This window comes from Canis aureus, chromosome X (assembly GCF_053574225.1).
Source record: "Canis aureus isolate CA01 chromosome X, VMU_Caureus_v.1.0, whole genome shotgun sequence".
Taxonomy (NCBI): Eukaryota; Metazoa; Chordata; class Mammalia; order Carnivora; family Canidae; genus Canis; species Canis aureus.
Genome location: NC_135649.1, coordinates 109,056,503 through 109,075,588, shown reverse-complemented (window position 1 = coordinate 109,075,588; position 19,086 = coordinate 109,056,503). Strand labels below are relative to the sequence as shown.

The following is a 19,086-nucleotide window of genomic DNA, read 5'->3' as shown; positions in this document are numbered from 1 at the left end:
TTAACATATGAATGGTAATATATACATTAAAGATTTTATTTATTTATTCATGAGAAACAGAGAGAGGGAGGTAGAGACACAGGCAGAGGGAGAAGCAGGCTCCCTGTGGGGAGCCTGATGCGAGACCTGATCCCAGGACCCCAGGACCATGACCCGAGCTGAAGGCAGATGCCCAACCACTGAGCCACTCAGGTGCCCCAGAATATATTTAACAACCAAACTACGATGTATCATGTAACCCTTAGACAGAGGCAGGTCTGTATGTAATTATATAGAAGAATTCCCATAAGAGTTCATGAAAAAAAATTGCTGAACTAAATAGCATGATCCCATTTTTTTTTGCAGTAAACGCTATTTACATATATGTTCATGTACATAGACAGTCTGGAAGGATACACGTTAGATTGTTCAAAAAAATCATTGCTGGGATTTGTACAAAGTGTTCCTGTGCATGTTTTACTAATAACTATTCTAATAGATGAATAAAGAGATTATTCCTTTTAAGTTCTTGGCAATTTTACAACAGGCTTTTTTACGCTTTTTTCTGGAGGACTTGTACCTCATAAAACTATTCCATCATTTGAGACAAAAGATTAGTATCTCAAACAGCTTTTCTCAACTGGGATCTGAATGAATTAAGCTCCAGAGAAAGTTATATGATTATCTTGAGTGACTATTTTCTCCCTTCTCCCAAGTATGGTACATAGGTAGCCCCATTCTGGATCCATAAGGGAGTTTGTTCAATTGATACAATAGATGCCTTAGGGTTTAATTCTCTGTGGAACCCAATCCAGGTTGAGAAAGGCTAATCTAGACACTTGGCATTCTGCTAGAAGGCTGCAATAATTAAGCCTGTATTACAACTCTGACTTTTTCTATTTTCTGCCTTGGTCTTATTCTCACATATTTGATCTCTACTCTCTTTGTTCACAGAATCCCATTTAACTAGCCTGCAAAACAGATCTCTTAATGAACAGCCTACCCGTGATACCTTCTCATTTTTAAAAGCCAACAGATATCAACACAACTCAACTTTAGTGGAGCATTTAAATAATTTCTACAGTCTGTGACAGGAAAATGAAAAAGATTAAAACTTTAATGAGCTACAAAATTTCTACATCTGTTATGAGCCAACTTTTGAGGTGTCAAATATTCAGGATTCAGAGAAAAATGTCCTGAACTCTTTTAAATGTTTCATTATTGATCTGGGTTCAGGCTCATTTGTTTTGTTTTCTTTGGACCATTTACAGCAACATTTCCCTTGAATTTTTTTAACTTGAAACTTACCCTTGTTAATCAAAACAAAAGGTCTTCTCAGGATTAAAAAAAATACCCAAAACTGAACATTTGCAAAAAATGAAAAGAAAAGTGAAAGAAAAGTGATTTTTGGCTTAAAAGCAACTTAAGGATAGGTGCTAAATAGCTAATCCCTTTAGTGGTTAATCATCAAGTTTTCAGATCTGTTTATCATTTTCAGATGCCAAAGTATCCAAGAATAGGTCCATAGATAAAAACTCCCGTGTTTCATTAGTCTGGCAACATATGTTTCTGACAATAAGGCCATTTCACAAATTGACAGATGTGAATTAAGACAGCAGGGGTCACAACCTTGGCTTGCATGTTAGAATCACCTGGGAAACTTTAAAAATCTTGATGTTGAGGCTGCACTTGAGGCCATTTAAATCATTCTCTGGAGATGGGATCCAGGCATCAGTGTGTCCTATCCTGGATATTCTCATTCAGTAAGTCTGCATCACTGCTAAATGCATGGACCACTTCTCAGCCCTCATATTATCTGCCCCACCAGTGGCACTTGACCTTTGAGTACTCCTTTCCTCCTTGGACCACTTTCATTTGGCTTGCAGGACACCACACACACTCCTGATTTTCCTTCTATTTTAGTCTTATTTTTCTGGGCTCCTATTCATCTCCCCTGTCTTTTTAACACTGGAGTGTCCTTAGCACAACACTTGGACCTTGCTTCTTTATCAGTTGCTACATCAGATCCCTTGGTGATATCATCTAGTGCCATGCTTCTTCAAACCATCCATATTCTGATGACTCCCACATTCCTATCTCCAGCCCAGAGCTCTCCTCTAAACTCCAGGCTTACATATCCAACTGCCTTCCTAGCATCTCACTTGCATGTCTAATACCTCAAACTTGATGTGTCCAAAACTCAACTGTTGGTCAAAGCTGTTCTTCTCCGCCTTATTTAATAATGCCCAGTCCACTCCTGTTTTTCATGCCAAACACTTTGGAATCATGCTTCATTTCTCTAATATTTTTTATTTAATCAAAAAACTCTGTTGGTTCTTATTTTCAGCCATAGCCAAAAATGGCCTACTTTTCATGACCCCCAGTCATCACTACCCTGGTCCAAGTGACTGTCATTTCCTGCTTCCACCCTCACCCCTCTACTATCTGTTCTCAACACAGCAGAGTGATTCTGCTAAACACTAAGTCAGACCATGTCACTCCACTACTCAAAACTCTCCATGCAAATAATATATCTGATAAGAAGTTAATATCCAAAATATATGAAGAATTCATATAACTCAATAGCAAAAAAGTCTGATTAAAAAATGGGCAGAGAACCTAAATAAACATTTTTCCAAAGAAGGCATAAAGATGGCCAACAGTAAAGATGGCTAACAGACCCAGAAAAAGATGCTCAACATCACTCATCATCAGGAAAATGCATTTCAAAACCACAAGGAAACATTACCTCTTGCTTCTTAGAATGGCTAAGATTAAAAAAAAAAAAAAATCCGAGTTAACAAGTGGTGGCAAAGAAGTGGAGAAAGGGAATCCTCATGCACTGTGGGTGGGAATGCAAATTGGCGCAGCCACTGTGGAGATTCTCGGGGAAAAAAAAAATGGAGATTCTTGAAAATCAATATGGAGATCCTTGCAAAAATTCAAAATAGAACTACCATATGATCCAGCAATCTCACTTATGGGTATTTATCTATGGATAACAAAAATACTAATCTAAAAGATATCTGCACTCCCATGCTCACTGCAGCATTATTTATAATAGCCAAGACCTACAAGCAACCCAAGTGTCCATCAGTGAATGAATGGATAAACAATGTGGTATACATATACAACCAAATATTATTCAGTCATAAAAAGAAAGGAATCCAAAAAAAAAAAAGAAAAAAAAAGGAATTGTGCCATTTGCAACAACATGGATGGATCTTGAGGGCATTATGCTAAGTGAAATAAGTAAGAGAAAGAGAAATACTATATGATCTCACTTACATGTAGAATCTAAAAAAGCAACCCAAACAAACCAAGCTCAAAGATACAGAGAACAGGCTGGTGGCTGCCAGGGGTGGAGTAAAATGGGTCAAAAGGTATAAACTTTCAGTTATAAAATACACGAGTCTTGGGGATGTAATACACAGCATGGTGACTATAGTTAATATTGTATTATATGTTTGAAAGTTCCATGGGGTATCTGGCTGGCTCAGTCAGTATAGTATGTGACTCTTGATCTCTGGGTCATGAGTTCAAGCCCCATAATGGGTGCAGAGCCTCCTTTAAAAAGTTCCTAAGAGAGATCTTAAAAGTTCTTTTCACAAGAAAAATATTTCTAATTATGTGTGGTGATAGATGTTAACTTTAACTAAACTTACTGTGGTAATTGTTACACAAAACAAACTATAGAAATGATCCCTGAAAGTATAGTCTTTACACAAAATGTACATGTATACATGTATACACCTGAAACTAATGTTATATATCAATTATATCTCAAAAACAAAAAAAAACCCTCTTTCTAGAGGCTCCCATCTCAGAGCAAATATCTTCTTTCAGAGGCCTGCAAGATTCTAGAAGATCTGGCTCCCAGTTATTTTACTATTCACTCACCATCACCTACTCTCCTCCAGCTGTACAAGCCTCCCTGCCATTCTATGCTCTTCCCTGGAACCTTCTGGAATGTCCTTCCCCCAATATATTTACATGGTATGCTCCCTCATCTCTTTCTCATTTTTTTTTCTTCATGTCACTCTCTCGTAAGTCAAATCTTCTCTGAGCACTCAGCTTATAAACTGTAATGCCCCACCAGCCTCCCTAGCACCCTAAATTGTGTTAATAGTTGTACTTCGGGGATCCCTGGGTGGCACAGCGGTTTGGCGCCTGCCTTTGGCCCAGGGCGCGATCCTGGAGACCCGGGATCGAATCCCACATCGAGCTCCCGGTGCATGGAGCCTGCTTCTCCCTCTGCCTGTGTCTCTGCCTCTCTCTCTCTCTCTCTCTGTGACTATCATAAATAAATAAAAATTAAAAAAAAATAGTTGTACTTCGTTTGTATAGTCTCTTCCCGCTTAAGAATGTAAGCTCCAAGAGGGAGAGGTTTTTCTGTCTGGTCTGTTCACAGCTATGCCCCAGGGATTATAACTGGATCTAGGACATAGTAGGTGCTCAACAAACATCTGTTAAATGGATGACAAACTGAGCAGTACTGAACATGAAAAGACCTTCATCAACTGACTGCTGAGTGAACAAAGACCACAGCAGTGCATCTCCTATATGGTTCTGTATTGTAGAAACCCTGCTGAGTGATGTAGTCAGGAGTATGTAAGGATGCAGAAAACTGAAAGGATATACACCAAAGTGGTGAGAGATTACTTCTGGAATATGTGTAGGACTAGAGATTAGAATTATAAGGGACAATTGCTTTAAACGTTTTTGGGGGGGCACCTGGGTGGCTTAGCAGCTGAGCGTCTGCCTTTGGCTCAGGGCGTGATCCTGGGATCTGGAATCAAGTCCCACATTGGGCTCCCTGCATGGAGCCTGCTTCTCCCTCTGCCTGTGTCTCTGCCTCTCTCTGTGTGTCTCTCATGAATAAATAAATAAATCTTAAAAAAATGTTTATTCCCTCCTGTTTTTCACAAAAACAAATTTATTTATTATTTATGCAATAAGATATACAGAGGAAAAAACAAAACACCCTACAACACCAGATTGGGAATCTTCTAATAACAGTTAGGTTCTGGTTATTTTCATACCATTTATTACCCATTTGAGTCAAGCAAGTTGCTCACCCTTTCTGTCCTTCAGTTCTTCATGTGAAAAGTTTGTTTGATTTTGCTTACCCCTCAAGGTGACTGTGAGCTACAGTTGTGCCAGAGCTCTCGTTGGTCACTAAACATCCCATCTGTCTGTCCATCTTTGCTGTATTGTATTTTTAAAAGAAAGTTCATAAGGTGGGAGTCAGAGTTCCAAAACATTTTTCTCCAAAGCAAGCACTCAGAATTAACAAGCAAAATGTCTCACTAGACCAGGGGGTCCTTTCTACAACCAACTTTGTCTTCAGGGGCCCATCAAAAACCTTTCAAGAGTTGCTTGCTTCCCTGGAGAAGACTAAGAAAGTCCTTCCACTCCCACAGCAACAGTCTGAGCCTGGACAATCCATAAACCGTACCAAAGAGGAGGAAGAACTTCCCTGATTCCAGAAAAAAAAAAACAAAAAAAAACAAAAAAACACCCGGTCAGAGGTAAGCAAAGAGCCTGGACAGTTTCCACAGCAGGGGGTCTGCTCTAGGTACTGAGAAATGGAAGAACAAGTCTTTGATAGAAACACTTCCCAAGGACAAAGAGAAAATCTGCAAAGCTTTGGACAACAGCATGAGCTAGATGGGATGGCATGGAATCTGGAAGGGTCCCCAAGCAAAACCATTTGCTCAGTGTTAGCATTCTCTTGCAGTACAGCCACCCCCACCCCCACATTTTGCCAAGAAAGCCACTGTATAGGAGAGGCTCCAAGTAGAAAGATATTACATGTTTTATCAGAGGACTCAGACATGCATCCCTGCAAAAATGGAATCCAAAGATATGAGGAACAGCAACCCCAAATCCTCCCTGCTCAAATACTGACAAGATGAGAAAGGGAGCAGAGACAAGAGGTGGGGGTTGGGCTAATCGGAAGTAAATTGATTAAAATGGAGTCCAGGGCCAACCCAGCCATCCTCCAGGAGAAACACACTCAAAAAAAAATCAGTCATATATAGATATTCAGGATAATAAACAAATTATACTTCAGTCTCTATGTTGTTTTTTTTTAGATAAAATGTCTAGAATACAATAAAATTATGAGATGTGCATAGAAGAAAATGTGGCCCATAATCAAGATAAAAAATGATTGTCACTAAAATTGGCAAAAATTTAAAACTATACATTGTGTGTTTGTATATATACATACATATATAATGTATATGTGTAAAAAAATTAAGGTATTTTGTGAGAGAAATGAAAACTCTCAAAAAACAAATGAACAGAAGTCCTAAAACTGAATTCTTTATTAAAAATCACTGAAAGGACCTAATATCAGATTTGGACATTATGAAAGAAAGGATCAGTGACTGGGAATATGAATCAATCGTCATTATCCAAACTGGGGGTGGATGGGTGTGTGGGGGGTGTGACAAAAAAGGGCAAAAGGGACCTCTGAGGGATAAAACCTTCTGTCTCTTGATTGCGGTGGTAGTTACACAAGTGTATTTATTTGGCTAAAGGTTATCGAACTGTGAGCTTTAAATGGGTGCATTGTATCGTATGTCGGTTCTACCTTCTACCTCAATAAAGATGGCTTTAAAAATACGTAGAAACTGATCAGTGCTTCTGAAAGGTCGGTGGCCTGCTGGGCCACTCACTGGTCTCTGCGGTCAGATACAGTCCTCGGCTACCTGCTTTGCTCTGTAGGGCGGGGGAGCGGGCTCCTCCAGGCTGCTTTCCAGACTCCCAGACCCTGATTACCAGTCATGAGCAGCCAGGGGAAGACAACGGTGGACGTGCACCTGGAGGAGGCCAAGAATGAAGGAGCCAGAGTACTTGCTCCCTTTTGTGGTGTGTTTTGTGTAGTGGCTCTAGCGATAGCTGCGTCTCTTCTGTAGATCCAGTTCCCAAGAAGCTGACTTGTAATGGTTTTAGGGGATCCTGGCTCCTAGATTCTGATCCTATCACCTCTTTTCTGTGTCCCTCCAGCCAAGGGAGGCACGGAACCAGCTACCTGCTGATGCTAATTGAGTGGCCTCAGTTCCCTGACTGGCTTCTCAGCTCTTGCCTCACCTGTGTAACCAATTCCATAGAGTCAATTTCCCCTATTTTAGATACTTAGAGAGGTTTCTGTTTCCTGATTGGATCTTGACAGAAAGACACCTGCCACGAGGAAGCAGGTGCCTTAGTCTCGCCAGATGCCCCCTATTTACAGAAGGAAAAGGGAACGGTTAGAGGCAACCTGTATTTGAGCGTGGACAATGCCCAGAGCCAAAGAAACACACGAAGCAGAATGGTTGTTTTCTGACTCTACAAAGAGGACCTAGTGCTGTATCAGGGTAGAACCATTATTAAATCATCCCATCCCTGCCCCCATCGTTGCAACCTCTCCTAGTTTGCTGGAACCACAAAGCAACATCTATGAAGGCTAGGCTTTATAGTGAACTGGCAGGCCCTGACGGGGAGCTGGCTTTCCCATTTTCACAAAAGCTACAGGAGGTGAAGAGTATTCCCACCTGCACTCTTTGTTCTGATGACACACTCTCAGGGATGTTCACAGGGATGCATCCAGTTCAACTCTACTCCTTATTTGCAAGTTGCAGTAGAAGCTAGAATGTGTTCACTAAAACCTTTTTTTTTTCCTCCTGGGCCCTGAGCCAGAACACATTTCCCAACTTCCCTTGCAGTTAGGTTGGGCCATGAGGCTGAATTTTGGCCAATGAAATATGCAAACAAGTAACGAACATCACTTCCTGACCATGCTCAGCAAACCTCCCTGGTAGAGTCAAAAAGTGGAAACAACCCACTTTTGTCCATCGACTGACAAATGAATGTGTAATATGGGTTATATCAGTACAATTGAATATTATTCAGCCACAGAAAGCAATTTAGTACTGACACCTGCTGCAACACAAATGACCCCTGAAAACAGTATGCTAAGTGCAAGAAGCCAACCAGAAAAGCTCGCCTACTATAGGATTCCATTCATATGAAGTGTCCAGAACAGACAAATCCAGAGACAAAAAACCAGATGAGTGGTTTCCTAGGTCCAGCCAGTGAGGTGGGGAATATGGAGTGACTGCTAATGGATTGCCAAAAACCCAACAGTGGCTGTTTAGGGCTGGGGAGGGGAGTTGGGGGGAATGGGGAGCAGAGGCTGGTAATGGATTCAGGGTTTTGGGGGAAGGAATGATGAAAATATTCTAAAATTGAATGTGATGATTACACAATCCTGAATATACTAAAACCACTGGCTTGTACTCTTTACATGGGTGAATTGTATGGTATGCAAATGAGATCTCAGTAGCTGCTATGCGCACTCGCACACACGTATGCACCATCCCTGGCAATTCACCATGGTCTCTCCTTTCTTGTCATCTGGCTGAAAGGAGAGCTGAGAATTGAAGAAAGGGTGGAGCATCAAGATGGCAGGAGAGTGGAATGTCAATCACCCAGAGAAGAGATTGCCCAAGCACAATACATTCACACTGGAATGATGCGTAAGTGAAAATAAACTTTCATTATGTTAAGGCACTGAAATGGTTATGCTATTTGTTACAGCAGTTACCCTACCCTAATACACAAGTCACCAATGCCAAGAAGGCATGGGTTTCCTTGGTGCTAAAGACCAATTCCCCTCTGAGTCCATATCCTGTCCCACCTGACTGACACCTGGGATCTCACACGAGGAAAACACCCATCGCTGCTGACCCTGACCTAGCCTATGCAGCCCTTCACTTTTCTGGATTGCCTGCTTTGGGCCATGCCCCACTTTAATGGTGGCATCACCAATAATTCTTTTATGTGTTTCAGTATATGCTGAACATGTATGACTTAGATATTTTTGTTTTCACACATATAAAGAAAAATTCAATAGACTTGCCTTCTATTACACCAAGCCCTTAACTGTAAGCACCCAGATATCTCCTATGGATCTCATATGCAGACCACAGCTGGTCATGGAGTCATTCATTCACTCACCCAGTCAACAAGTACTTACTGAACACCTACTCTGTGGGTGGCACAACAGTATCAGGCACAGGGTAGACAGTGGCCCAGCAGACCATGGCTCCTGCCCCCTTCAGATTGAGCCTACTGGGGAGGATGATAAATATTAGAAAGTAACACAGAAATGTGAGTGCTATGAAGGAAAGGAACAGGTGCTATGAGAATGAGTAACAGCAGGGACATTGTTTTGATGTGGTATTCTTTGCAACACCAACCTTTAAAGAAAGGGACATTTAGCTAGACCCTGAAGGATCATCAGATTCAGTCAGGCAAGCAATGAACACTCCAGACAGAGCAAACACCCACGAGAACAACCTGCCCCCTCTTAAGAACTAAAGGCAGGTGAGGATAGAGACAGGGCAGTGAACCAGGAAAAGACAGGAGGTAGGGCAGGACCCAAGGTCACATGGGACAATTTCCAGAACTCTTATGCAAGGTTCCTCAATCAAGGGACTTCTACTTGAAGTAGAAGAACTCAGAAGCTATTCACTAAATTTCACATTTTACTTCCAATGGCCTTCTAGATTGCAGCCCTTCTTAAGAAGCCTTCCTCAAATACCATCGTTGAAGATGATACAACCCTGGTGGCTGGGATTCTCTGTCAGGAAATAAAAGGACAATTCACATTCATTCAGCTTCTTTGGTGTGCCAGGCACTGTGCTAATAAGTTTTTTACTTGAGATATTCTTATTTAGTTCTTAAAATCATCTCATTCCACATAGGAGTGAAATCATGTGGTATTTGTCTTTCTTGGACTTATTTCCCTTGCCTTATATTCTCTAGCTCCATCCGTGTCACTGCAAATGGCAAGATTTCATTCTTTTTTATGGCTAATATTTCATTGTGTGTACACACACACACACACACACACACACACACACTGCATCTTTTTTGTCCATTAATCTATTGATGGACACAGGCTGCTTCCATAATTTGGCTCATAAGCAAAGGGGAAAAAAAGAGGCAATCCAAGAAAGAGACTCTTAACTCTAGAGATCAATCTGATGGTTACCAGAGGGAAGTGGGTGTGTGTGGCGGGGGGATAGGTGAAACAGGTGATGGAGATTAAGGAGCACACTTGTTATCATGAGTACTGGGTGTTGCAAGAAGTGCTGAATCACTATTGTACACCTGAAACTGATTTTTTAAAGATTTTATTTATTTATTCATGAGAGACACAGAGAGAGGCAGAGACATAGGCAGAGGAAGAACCAGGCTCCCCACAGGGAGACTGATGTGGACTCGATCCCAGGACCCCAGGATCATGACCTGAGCCTAAGGCAGATGCTCGCTCAACCACTGAGCCACCCATGGGTCCCTGGAACTAATATTATACTGTATGTTAACTATACTGGAATTGCAATTTAAAAACATTCCATTTAATTAATTACCATTACCCTCATTTCTTCCACAGCAGTGTAGTCCATAGTTTTATGGGTTGTTAACAGCAGAGTGGTTTTGAAAGATTTCTCAAACTGTTTAAGAGAGAGAAACTGTGTGTGTAACATACAACACATGTGATTATATTTTTCCATCACTTGTTAACTTTAGGGCGCCCCTCATGTGCTGTCTTCTTCAGCACAAAGGCCTCCCCTGACACAGAAGTCTGCAAGTGTGAGGACAAAAGAGAGGGAACCGAAGCAGGAATTGGACAGGAAAGAAAGATTCTTAGGCCAAGGAGGCCAGGGGGAAGACTGATGGAAATGGTTTAAGTCCTTTAAATATTTTTCAAAAGGAAAACATGTATTATTGGCAAGGCCAGTGCTCAGAACATATGGAGATGGTCTATTTCTCATAAAAAGAAATCCAACCGGTCTTTTGGCATTCAAAGTATATACTACGAAAGTGGCTTCAATCTTCAGCAACCATATAATGCTCTCATCATATAGGACAGAGCAGAACATATAAAAGGACAGCCCTATTGTTCCAAGAGGCCCAGGGTTTCTCCTGGTTGTCCTTCAGGCAAACGAAAATAAGAGAAAGCCTTCTGGGTAGTTTCACAGATTATGCTGTGTGACATTATTAAACTAGTGTATCCAGAGCCTTGTGCTAAAACTGGGGAGTTCTGGTCCCCAGATTTCTTACCACCCGGCTGTTAGATCCTGGGCCCTTGCCTGTCTGTCTTCCTCCTGAAATGAAGGGTTTGCACCAGATGACCTCTTTTTAAGGTCACAGGATTCATGTTTCTCTTCACTGCCCAGAAAACGATCGCCACAAACATGTGTCCTCCTTTTGCAACACGATTTTAGGGACCTGGAGACCAATGTACTACATAAGTGAGGAAAGGTCAACGTTTTTCTACTTTTGCCAAACACCTAATAAAGAATGGTTATATCAATGTATAAATTAAGATGGCAAGATCGAACAGTGAACATAAACAGAAGACACGAAGAAAGGGATGCTGGTGGCTATGGCAGAGACAAGAAGCCCACACTGCCCTCCTGGGGGCATGTGTCCCTTCACGTGAGCAATGACGTGGCTGGGCAGCCCCAGGGGCCGAGGAGGAGGGGACTGCTGTAGGTTCTGGACCAAGCCTGCAGCACCCCTGGCACAGGCTGGATTCTGTAACATCCATCTACTCTTGCCCCTATACACATTTCTAGGCCCCAGAGTACTTTCTTCTATCACTCCCCTTAACCCATTTAGAGAGTGATACATCAGATATTCTGATAAACGTGTCATGCATTCAGCTTCCGCTCCACATCAAGGAATTTTGCTGGAGTTGACTTCTTGACCCGAAGACACAAGGAGTAGAATATGAGAACATTCCTACTTTGTGACAGGCAAGTGTTATTGTTCTTAACCTACTACTTTGATTCCTTTACTTTTCTTCCAGACTATCTTTCAGCCTGCTGTCAGGATCCCTGGTCAGGTTATTCTGGCTGCATGTCTATAAAGTCCTGTCTATAAGAACAACAGCAAATGAAAATTACTCATACAGGATTCCACGCCACTGAGTGGCAAGCAGTTTAACTGCTCGAAGGAAACTTGAAGCATTTTTGAATGCGCTTCGGAATGTAGCTGAAGTGGCAGCTACCAGGAACAGCTAGGTGATCAAGCCAGCCTGTGCCTCGAAACAGAGAGCCCTTGCCATCTGAGGGTCAAACATCATTCATTACTGCCAACCCTGAGTAACTAATTCATGGCCATGATGTGTTCTGCTTCCGAAGAGATAAAGGTCAACTGTAATGCAGGAAAAATTATCTGTTCATCACTATATTCACCTTTATAGACACAAAGTAATGCCATAAAGTTTCTCAAAGCTGTACTTAGTGTGAAAGTCAACTGTGAATATGCCAACAGCTGGCCAAGTTATACCCTGCCCGGCCTGTAATACAGAGCCACTGTCTACCAGTCAGCCAGAAGGAAAAGAGCCATCACCAGAGAGCAAAGGTTCAGCTGCGGGCGGTCCCAGCCAATCTGCTTCCAAACTGGAAACGCACTGGTCTTGGGATCACTTCATCCTGCCACACCCATTTCTCTTAGATACTGGTTTTCCACTTCACAAATTGTTTTTCTCTTTTATTACTTCGAGTGGATGGCAATCAGACTGTTCTGTTTGACAATAGTCACCTCTACTCCATCTGGGAGAAGACATGGTGGCGACTGACTTAGTTTTTATTTAACAAACCATTTTTTTAATGGCACTTTTAGTGTACCAGGCGTTCTTCCAGAAACGTCACCAGTACTAACTCATTTAATCCTTATAAATCAAGGGTTAATCAAGTACGCTTAAGTATAAATAAAAGTGGCACACACTACTTTAGCGTAACAGAGTAACGGGACCTTTCCCTCCCCAACCCCAGGCTTAATGAAGATGCCCTCCCCAGCGCTCCCTACCTTGGGAGGTCGAATTTAAAGACCAGTGGGGAGAGAGCAGGCCCATTTTCGTAGAGACCATGAAACCTCCTCTCCAAAAAGACTAAAAATCCTAGCACTGTTTGCCAATATCTACTACAGCACGACACATGCACATGCTATCTACCCAAAAGAACTGTGCCATATGTGTACAAAAATCATGTGCAAGAATATTCATAGCAGCACTGTTCTTAACACCCCTAAACTGAAAACACCTTCAAAGTTTATCAGCAATGAAATGGATAGATCAATTGTGGTATATCCATACAGTGGACTACTCTACAGCAAGAGGAATGAATGTGCTACTCATACATCCAACAGCACCAATGACTCTCACAAATATGATGCTGAGTGAGGGCAACCAGCACAATGGAATACACACTCTGTGATTCCTACAAAGTTCAAGGACAGGGAAAATTAATCTAACATCTGACAGATGTCATAACAGTGGTTGCCTATGAAGGGGTGGGGAAGAGCACAAAGGAACTCTCCGAGGGGATGGAAATGTTTTCTATTTTGAGAGGGGTGTTGTTTACAGTGTTTGTTGGTTTATCAAAGTTCATCGAATTGTATACTTGAGATCTATGCATATCACTGCATGTACATTTTACTTCAATATAAAAGACGTGATGTCATGTGTGTCAGGAGACTCCTGAAGCCATGGGCTCCCGAACATGTCTGCTGTCCTGCAGATGCTGTCAGTGGTAAGCCCACAACATATAACTATATATGTTTTATATATATGTATATAACACATATCCAGCTGCTGAAGCCAAACCAAGACTCTGAGAAAGCTGACACAAGAGTCCTCTCACTCAGGTCACCTCCTAAGCTCACTGTATTCATTCCCTGTAGAAGATACTGGCCATGGAAGGCTGATGATGAAGTGTCAGGACTCTCTGGTGCTCAGGCTAAGTCTGAATACCTTCCCAGAATTTTTTGCTTCCTGATTAAATATGACCAATTCTTGGCCCCAGCAGAGGGCAGGTCCAGCAGTAAGTGTATCTATCTGGACATGGCTCTTACCATATTCACCTAATGCTGCTCCCCTTCCTGTATCTTATCTGGGGAAGAAGGGAGACTGCAGGACTAAAACACTGAGGCATTAGGATTTTGAGATTCAACCTGGCCAACTCCTCGTTACCCTCCAAACCCCATGTTTGAATGAGCATGTGGCTGCCCAGGTAGAGACTACATTTCCCAGCTGCCCTTCTGGCTAGATAGGGTCATGTGACTAAGCTCTCAACAATGGGATAGAAGTAGAAGTGTCCTGTGCTAATTCTACTTGCTTTAAAGAAAACTGTCCTGAGCTTCTAGTCTTTCCCCCTTACATAGGCTGGAATATGAAGAAGTGGTGACCTAGCTTCAACTAGATCAGGACAACATTTTTGCAAATTCAAGAGCTACAAAACGGTCCAAAACCAGGTCCCCAAACAACTCCTAGAGCAGCCCTAAGCCACTAGTCTGGCCCTCTCACCGCTACACTGCTAAGTGAAAGAAATTTCTGTCTTACTTGAATCGTTGCATTTGGAGTCTCTTGGTTACACCTGCTTTACGGGTACTCCCTGCACACAAGCTTTTGAGGCTCCAGGTCTCCAGGCAGGAATTGTCAAGTCTCACAAACTCTATCTAGCCCCATAACTTGTACTGCAAAGTTCAGATTATGCTAGTAATGAAGACAGCACCCTCTTTTCCTATCCGTCAACATTCCTCCAGTTGCTTCAACCAGTCCCCCAAAGTCCACAAGACACTACCAACCCCTTATTCATGTATACAAGGTCCTTTCAAGACACAGTCCCAGCCTCCACGCTTAGCCTCATGGCCTGTGTTTGCTTCGCGCACATTCTGTGATGCTGTTGCCCTGGATGCCCCCCAAAAGGCACGCTGCACATGAGGAACACTGAGCTCCTACCCCTGCTCTGGCCAAGTACAATGGCCTTTTCACCAACCCTGCCCCACACTCTTTTGCACATGACGTCAATCTTACTACAAATTGCAAACCCAGCCCCAAAGACCCCAGGGAAGCTTCTTTAAAAGCCCCAAGTAGAATGACTTTCACCCTCTGCTATGCTTCCACAGCATTTGGGGCAAACTTTCATCAAGGCATTTGGCACTCTGAGCTCTAGAGCCTTGACCTCACAGCTGGAATATATGTTCCAAAGACAAAGTCCTGAAACACCAAGACTAAACGCTTTGACCATTTTCATAACCTTGGCATTTAGCACCTGATCTGGCTCAGACTCAGTGAGGGTTGAATGAAAGAAGAATTTAACAGGCAGCATGTTTCAGAATTCTATACATCTACTCTCTCTTACCTATTCAGTGCAAAGGCATAATGGAATTTAATATTATGCTGGTCCGTCAAGTCACACGTAGGCAGCATTTCCAGTGTCTCCACCAGCTTCACCATGGCGTCATAGTCCTGTTGGCAAGAGGTCCCAAGGTGAAGAAAGACAAGAAACACACAGCCTTTCACAGCTTCTTCTCAATGGTTATCAGCCTAAGATTGTCCCGGGATACAAGCCTCTCCCTACAGACAGCATTTAGTGAAGTCACCTTACAGCCTGTAACACAACGTGAATAAGATCTTAAAAACAAAAAACCAAAATGAATAAAAGAAAAGGTAGACAAAGAATCTCTGCTATCAGAGGCCACAAAAGGATCAAGGGGATGAGGCTAAATCCAAAGGCAACAAAAGCAAGCAAGGGAGTCCAGCAGCCCAGAAAAAAGCTACCATGCTGTAAGCGCAGGAGAGTTACCACCACGAGCAGAGCTGTGGGTTAACATAAGCGAGATCTTAACACACATGAAATTCTACAGTCACTTACCACAGGAAGAGAGGAATCATGCCAGATCCTTCCTATTTTGCCAGAAATAATTGAACTCATCTAAACCAGGGTTTCTCAACCTTGGCACTATTGACATTTTGGGCCTGGATCATCCTTGGTTGTAGGGGCCGTCCTTGGTTGTAGGGGCCGTCCTGGGCATTCTGGGATGTTAAGCAGCACCCTTGGCCTCAACCCATGAGAGATCAGTAGCACCTCCCCCTCACCCCTGAGCTGTGAAAAATCAGTAAAGTCTCCAGACATGGCCACACGTCCTCTGATTGAGAACCATAGTTCTAAACTGCATAATTACTCAGAGAAAATTTGCTACTGTGTTGGTCTCAGCTGGGTCTCCTCCGAGCAATGCCATCTGCTACCCTTTCAGCCAGGCTTCCAACCGCTATGACTGGCCAACTTGCTGACAGCCAGCCACAGTTAGCTGAGGAGGACTGCCACTGAAATCCTGTGCCTGTTTTTGTGGCTCTACACCTTGATGCTGCTGCTTGAGAAAAGGAGGCAGTGTATCCCAAGAAGCTTCTGGCTTACCTTCAAATAAAGTAGCTTATAAAAAGAAGAGAGGCATGAAAGCAGGAACAGAACAAAGCCAGCAGCTCAATGGAAGAAAGAATTCAAAAAAGGTCATTCCTATTCTCTTGTCCCCTGGGCCTTAATTTCATCATTGTCAAAATCTTGAATAGCACCTGCTGTTAAAGTCGATTAGATCCATCAGTCTATCAGCAGGGCGGGCGTTCCTCAGCGGTCCACTCTCCTCTGTTCATGTCAGAACTGGGTGCCCTTCTCATTTAGATCTAAAGACCTGTTGTCAACAACCTCCAACACGGCTCTGTAGAACTCTGTGCGGAAGGCACGCTGTCCTGTGTTCCACTCCAGAGGGAAGTAGATCAAGACATCCTTATAAATGGCTTAACAGCCTTTAAGTTGGAGGGACGAAACCCTCCACCATTTCCATCATGGTACCGCATCCTATAAACGGTGTCCAGCACTCTTCATGAGGCTCTGATACTTGTTTTAGAATAAGCATCTGCATTCCCTGGGTCCTGGATGTGCCTCTACTACTCCTGCTTTCCCTGTCACTGATGGGCAGGGGTCAACAAGGAAGAAAGTGACAAGAGGCCTGAAGAAAGTACCACAGCAGTGGAGTAAAGAACAAGGACAATGCTGCCTCGGTGTGAATCTTGACTTTGCTAAATGCTGCGTGACCTTGGACAACTTACTTAACTTCTCTGTGCCTCATCTGTAAAATGGGGATGATGAAGTATACATCCCATAAGCTTGCCAAGAGGATTAAATGAATTAGGATTCGCCAAGAGCCTGAAACAATGCCTTGCATAAAGGGCATTTAAACTGTTCAATTCAAAGTTCCTCTTATCAAGCAGTACTGCATGAGGTTTGGCCAGAGTGGCCATCTGAGGAGACAAAACCTCCAGGGTTACCATCACGACAGATATGCTAGGGGACCTATGACCTAGGCACGTACTTTTGCCTATAAACCAGTTAGCTAACCACACGCCTGTGTAAGAGTGTTTCATGTGAGGAATGAATTCCTCAGGCCAAGGTTGAGCCCCACGCACGCTGGCCTCCAGCAAGGGTGCTCCTACCTGGATGTCACGGTAGGACAGCAGCAAATTAATGATGACGTCCGAGGTCAGAACTTCAGTGTTGTCCAAGCGAAGTCTGATCCGAGCCAGCTCCTTTGCCAGTTCATCACCCTGGTATTTCTCTCGGGCTCTCCGGATGTCATTTAACAAGGTTTCTTTGTAATAAGCACTGGAGAGGGAAACAGGAAAACCTCTGGTCGCATCTACCTGCATCTGGGACCCTGTTTTCTTCAGAAGCTCAAACCAACTTAGTTCTCATCGCCACAACTGAGCTGGACACACGGGGGACCCTCCTCGCCATGAGCCTCCCTGCACCAACAGAGACAGGAGACATGTCCCACTTGCTGGTCACCTTTTGTAGCAACTAACCATTCAACATCAACAAACTCAGTTCGTTATGACCTTTGAAAAATATTTTCAGAGTTGAAATTTGGGTGACGCATAGGACTCACTACCCACCCCACCCTATCCCTTCTGGGATTTTCCAACACAGAGAGAGCAAGAGTTACCTTGCTTGATTCAAGGTTACTTGAACCGTTTATTTCCCCCACTATTAACATGTTATCACAGAGCCAAATACAAGTCCAAAAGCCATGAAACACAGTATAATGAGAATATCTTTAACATCAATTTATCAGGTATCCCCACCTAGAAATCACAAAGCTTTTTCCATTTGGCCAAGAGCCGGAAATTGGGTGTGTCCATGAGCAATCGCAGCAGCTGCGCCTGGAAGCTTACGGACAACCTCTGCCTTTCACTCCCACTCCCCTAGTCATTTTTAATTGCCAGAATGCTTTTCCAACCAAAACTTCCTTCCTGGGAGCATCCAGATAATAGTAGGGATGTATGAAGACATCTAAAGCAATTCAAATCTACACTGGAATCTCTTAACTGCAGCCTCTCAGAGAACCAATGCTAGTATCTGGTACTTGGTTTAAAATCTTTACAAATGATCAAATTTGATGTATAGAGGCCAACTTACAATGACTGTAGATTGAATTAAATATGTTACGTACTTTCCAAGTAATGTGTTAATAGAGACTGAGCACTGCCAAGCAGTAATCTACAATCAACCCATTAAGTAGCTGAGAGGACTTCACTGTAGAGAGAAAAACTAGGCTGCTCATCAAAAAAAAGGAGCAGGCTTATCATGATCTCAGGGTTGTGGGTTTGAGCCCCACAGTGGGCTCTGCGCTCAGGGGGGAGTCTGCTTGAGATTCTCTCTCCCCCTTCCCTTGCAACCTCCATAGTCTCTCAAATAATTCAATCTTTAAAAAAAAAAAAAGGAGCAGTCTCATTTTAACAGTCATTAGAGAAAGACAAATACATCAGAAGACTAAAACCAAATGTTACTTACTTTCAGTAATTTTAAAGCTATGCCAAAGAAATGTGAATACAGTACACAGACTGTGCCAATGCTTGTATAATAGGACCTCAATTAACATTTAGAGAATGCACTGATATAAAATTATCAGTGTATTGCTTTATTTTTTTTAATTTTTTATTTTCTTATTTGTCTTTTATCATCCCGTTGTGCAAATTAGCAGATTCCACCAGTGTTTAAAATTCCATCATTAATCTTAGGAGTCATTACATTGGGTGACAGCCACTGTCCATTTAGTAGAGTATAAAGGCATCAAAAATATTAAAGTGTTATTAGTTTAGCCTGACAAGTAAAAAGTTATACTTTAGTTTAGTCTTGTTTTTAAGGCTAATTCTGAAAAATAGTTTTAATAAACTGAGAAACCTCATAAGAGCTATAACTTGTA

General features: G+C 42.5%; 1 protein-coding gene and 1 pseudogene across 2 annotated transcripts in view; both read right to left on the bottom strand.

Annotated features, from left to right (window-relative positions):
- MAP3K15 (mitogen-activated protein kinase kinase kinase 15) overlaps nt 1-19,086 on the bottom strand; it is a 113,810-nt gene that overhangs the window by 52,388 nt on the left and 42,336 nt on the right. For both annotated transcript variants that reach the window (XR_013374852.1, XM_077888786.1), the window contains exons 5-6: nt 17,318-17,486; nt 15,189-15,295 (exon numbers count right to left, since the gene is read on the bottom strand). Coding sequence is in view for 1 of the 2 variants with exons in the window: in XM_077888786.1 (XP_077744912.1) it covers nt 15,189-15,295; nt 17,318-17,486 (276 nt within the window). In the remaining variant the exon portion in view is untranslated. The remainder of the gene's footprint in view (nt 1-15,188; nt 15,296-17,317; nt 17,487-19,086) is intronic.
- On the bottom strand, nt 3,601-3,700 carry LOC144309334 (small nucleolar RNA U3; annotated as a pseudogene).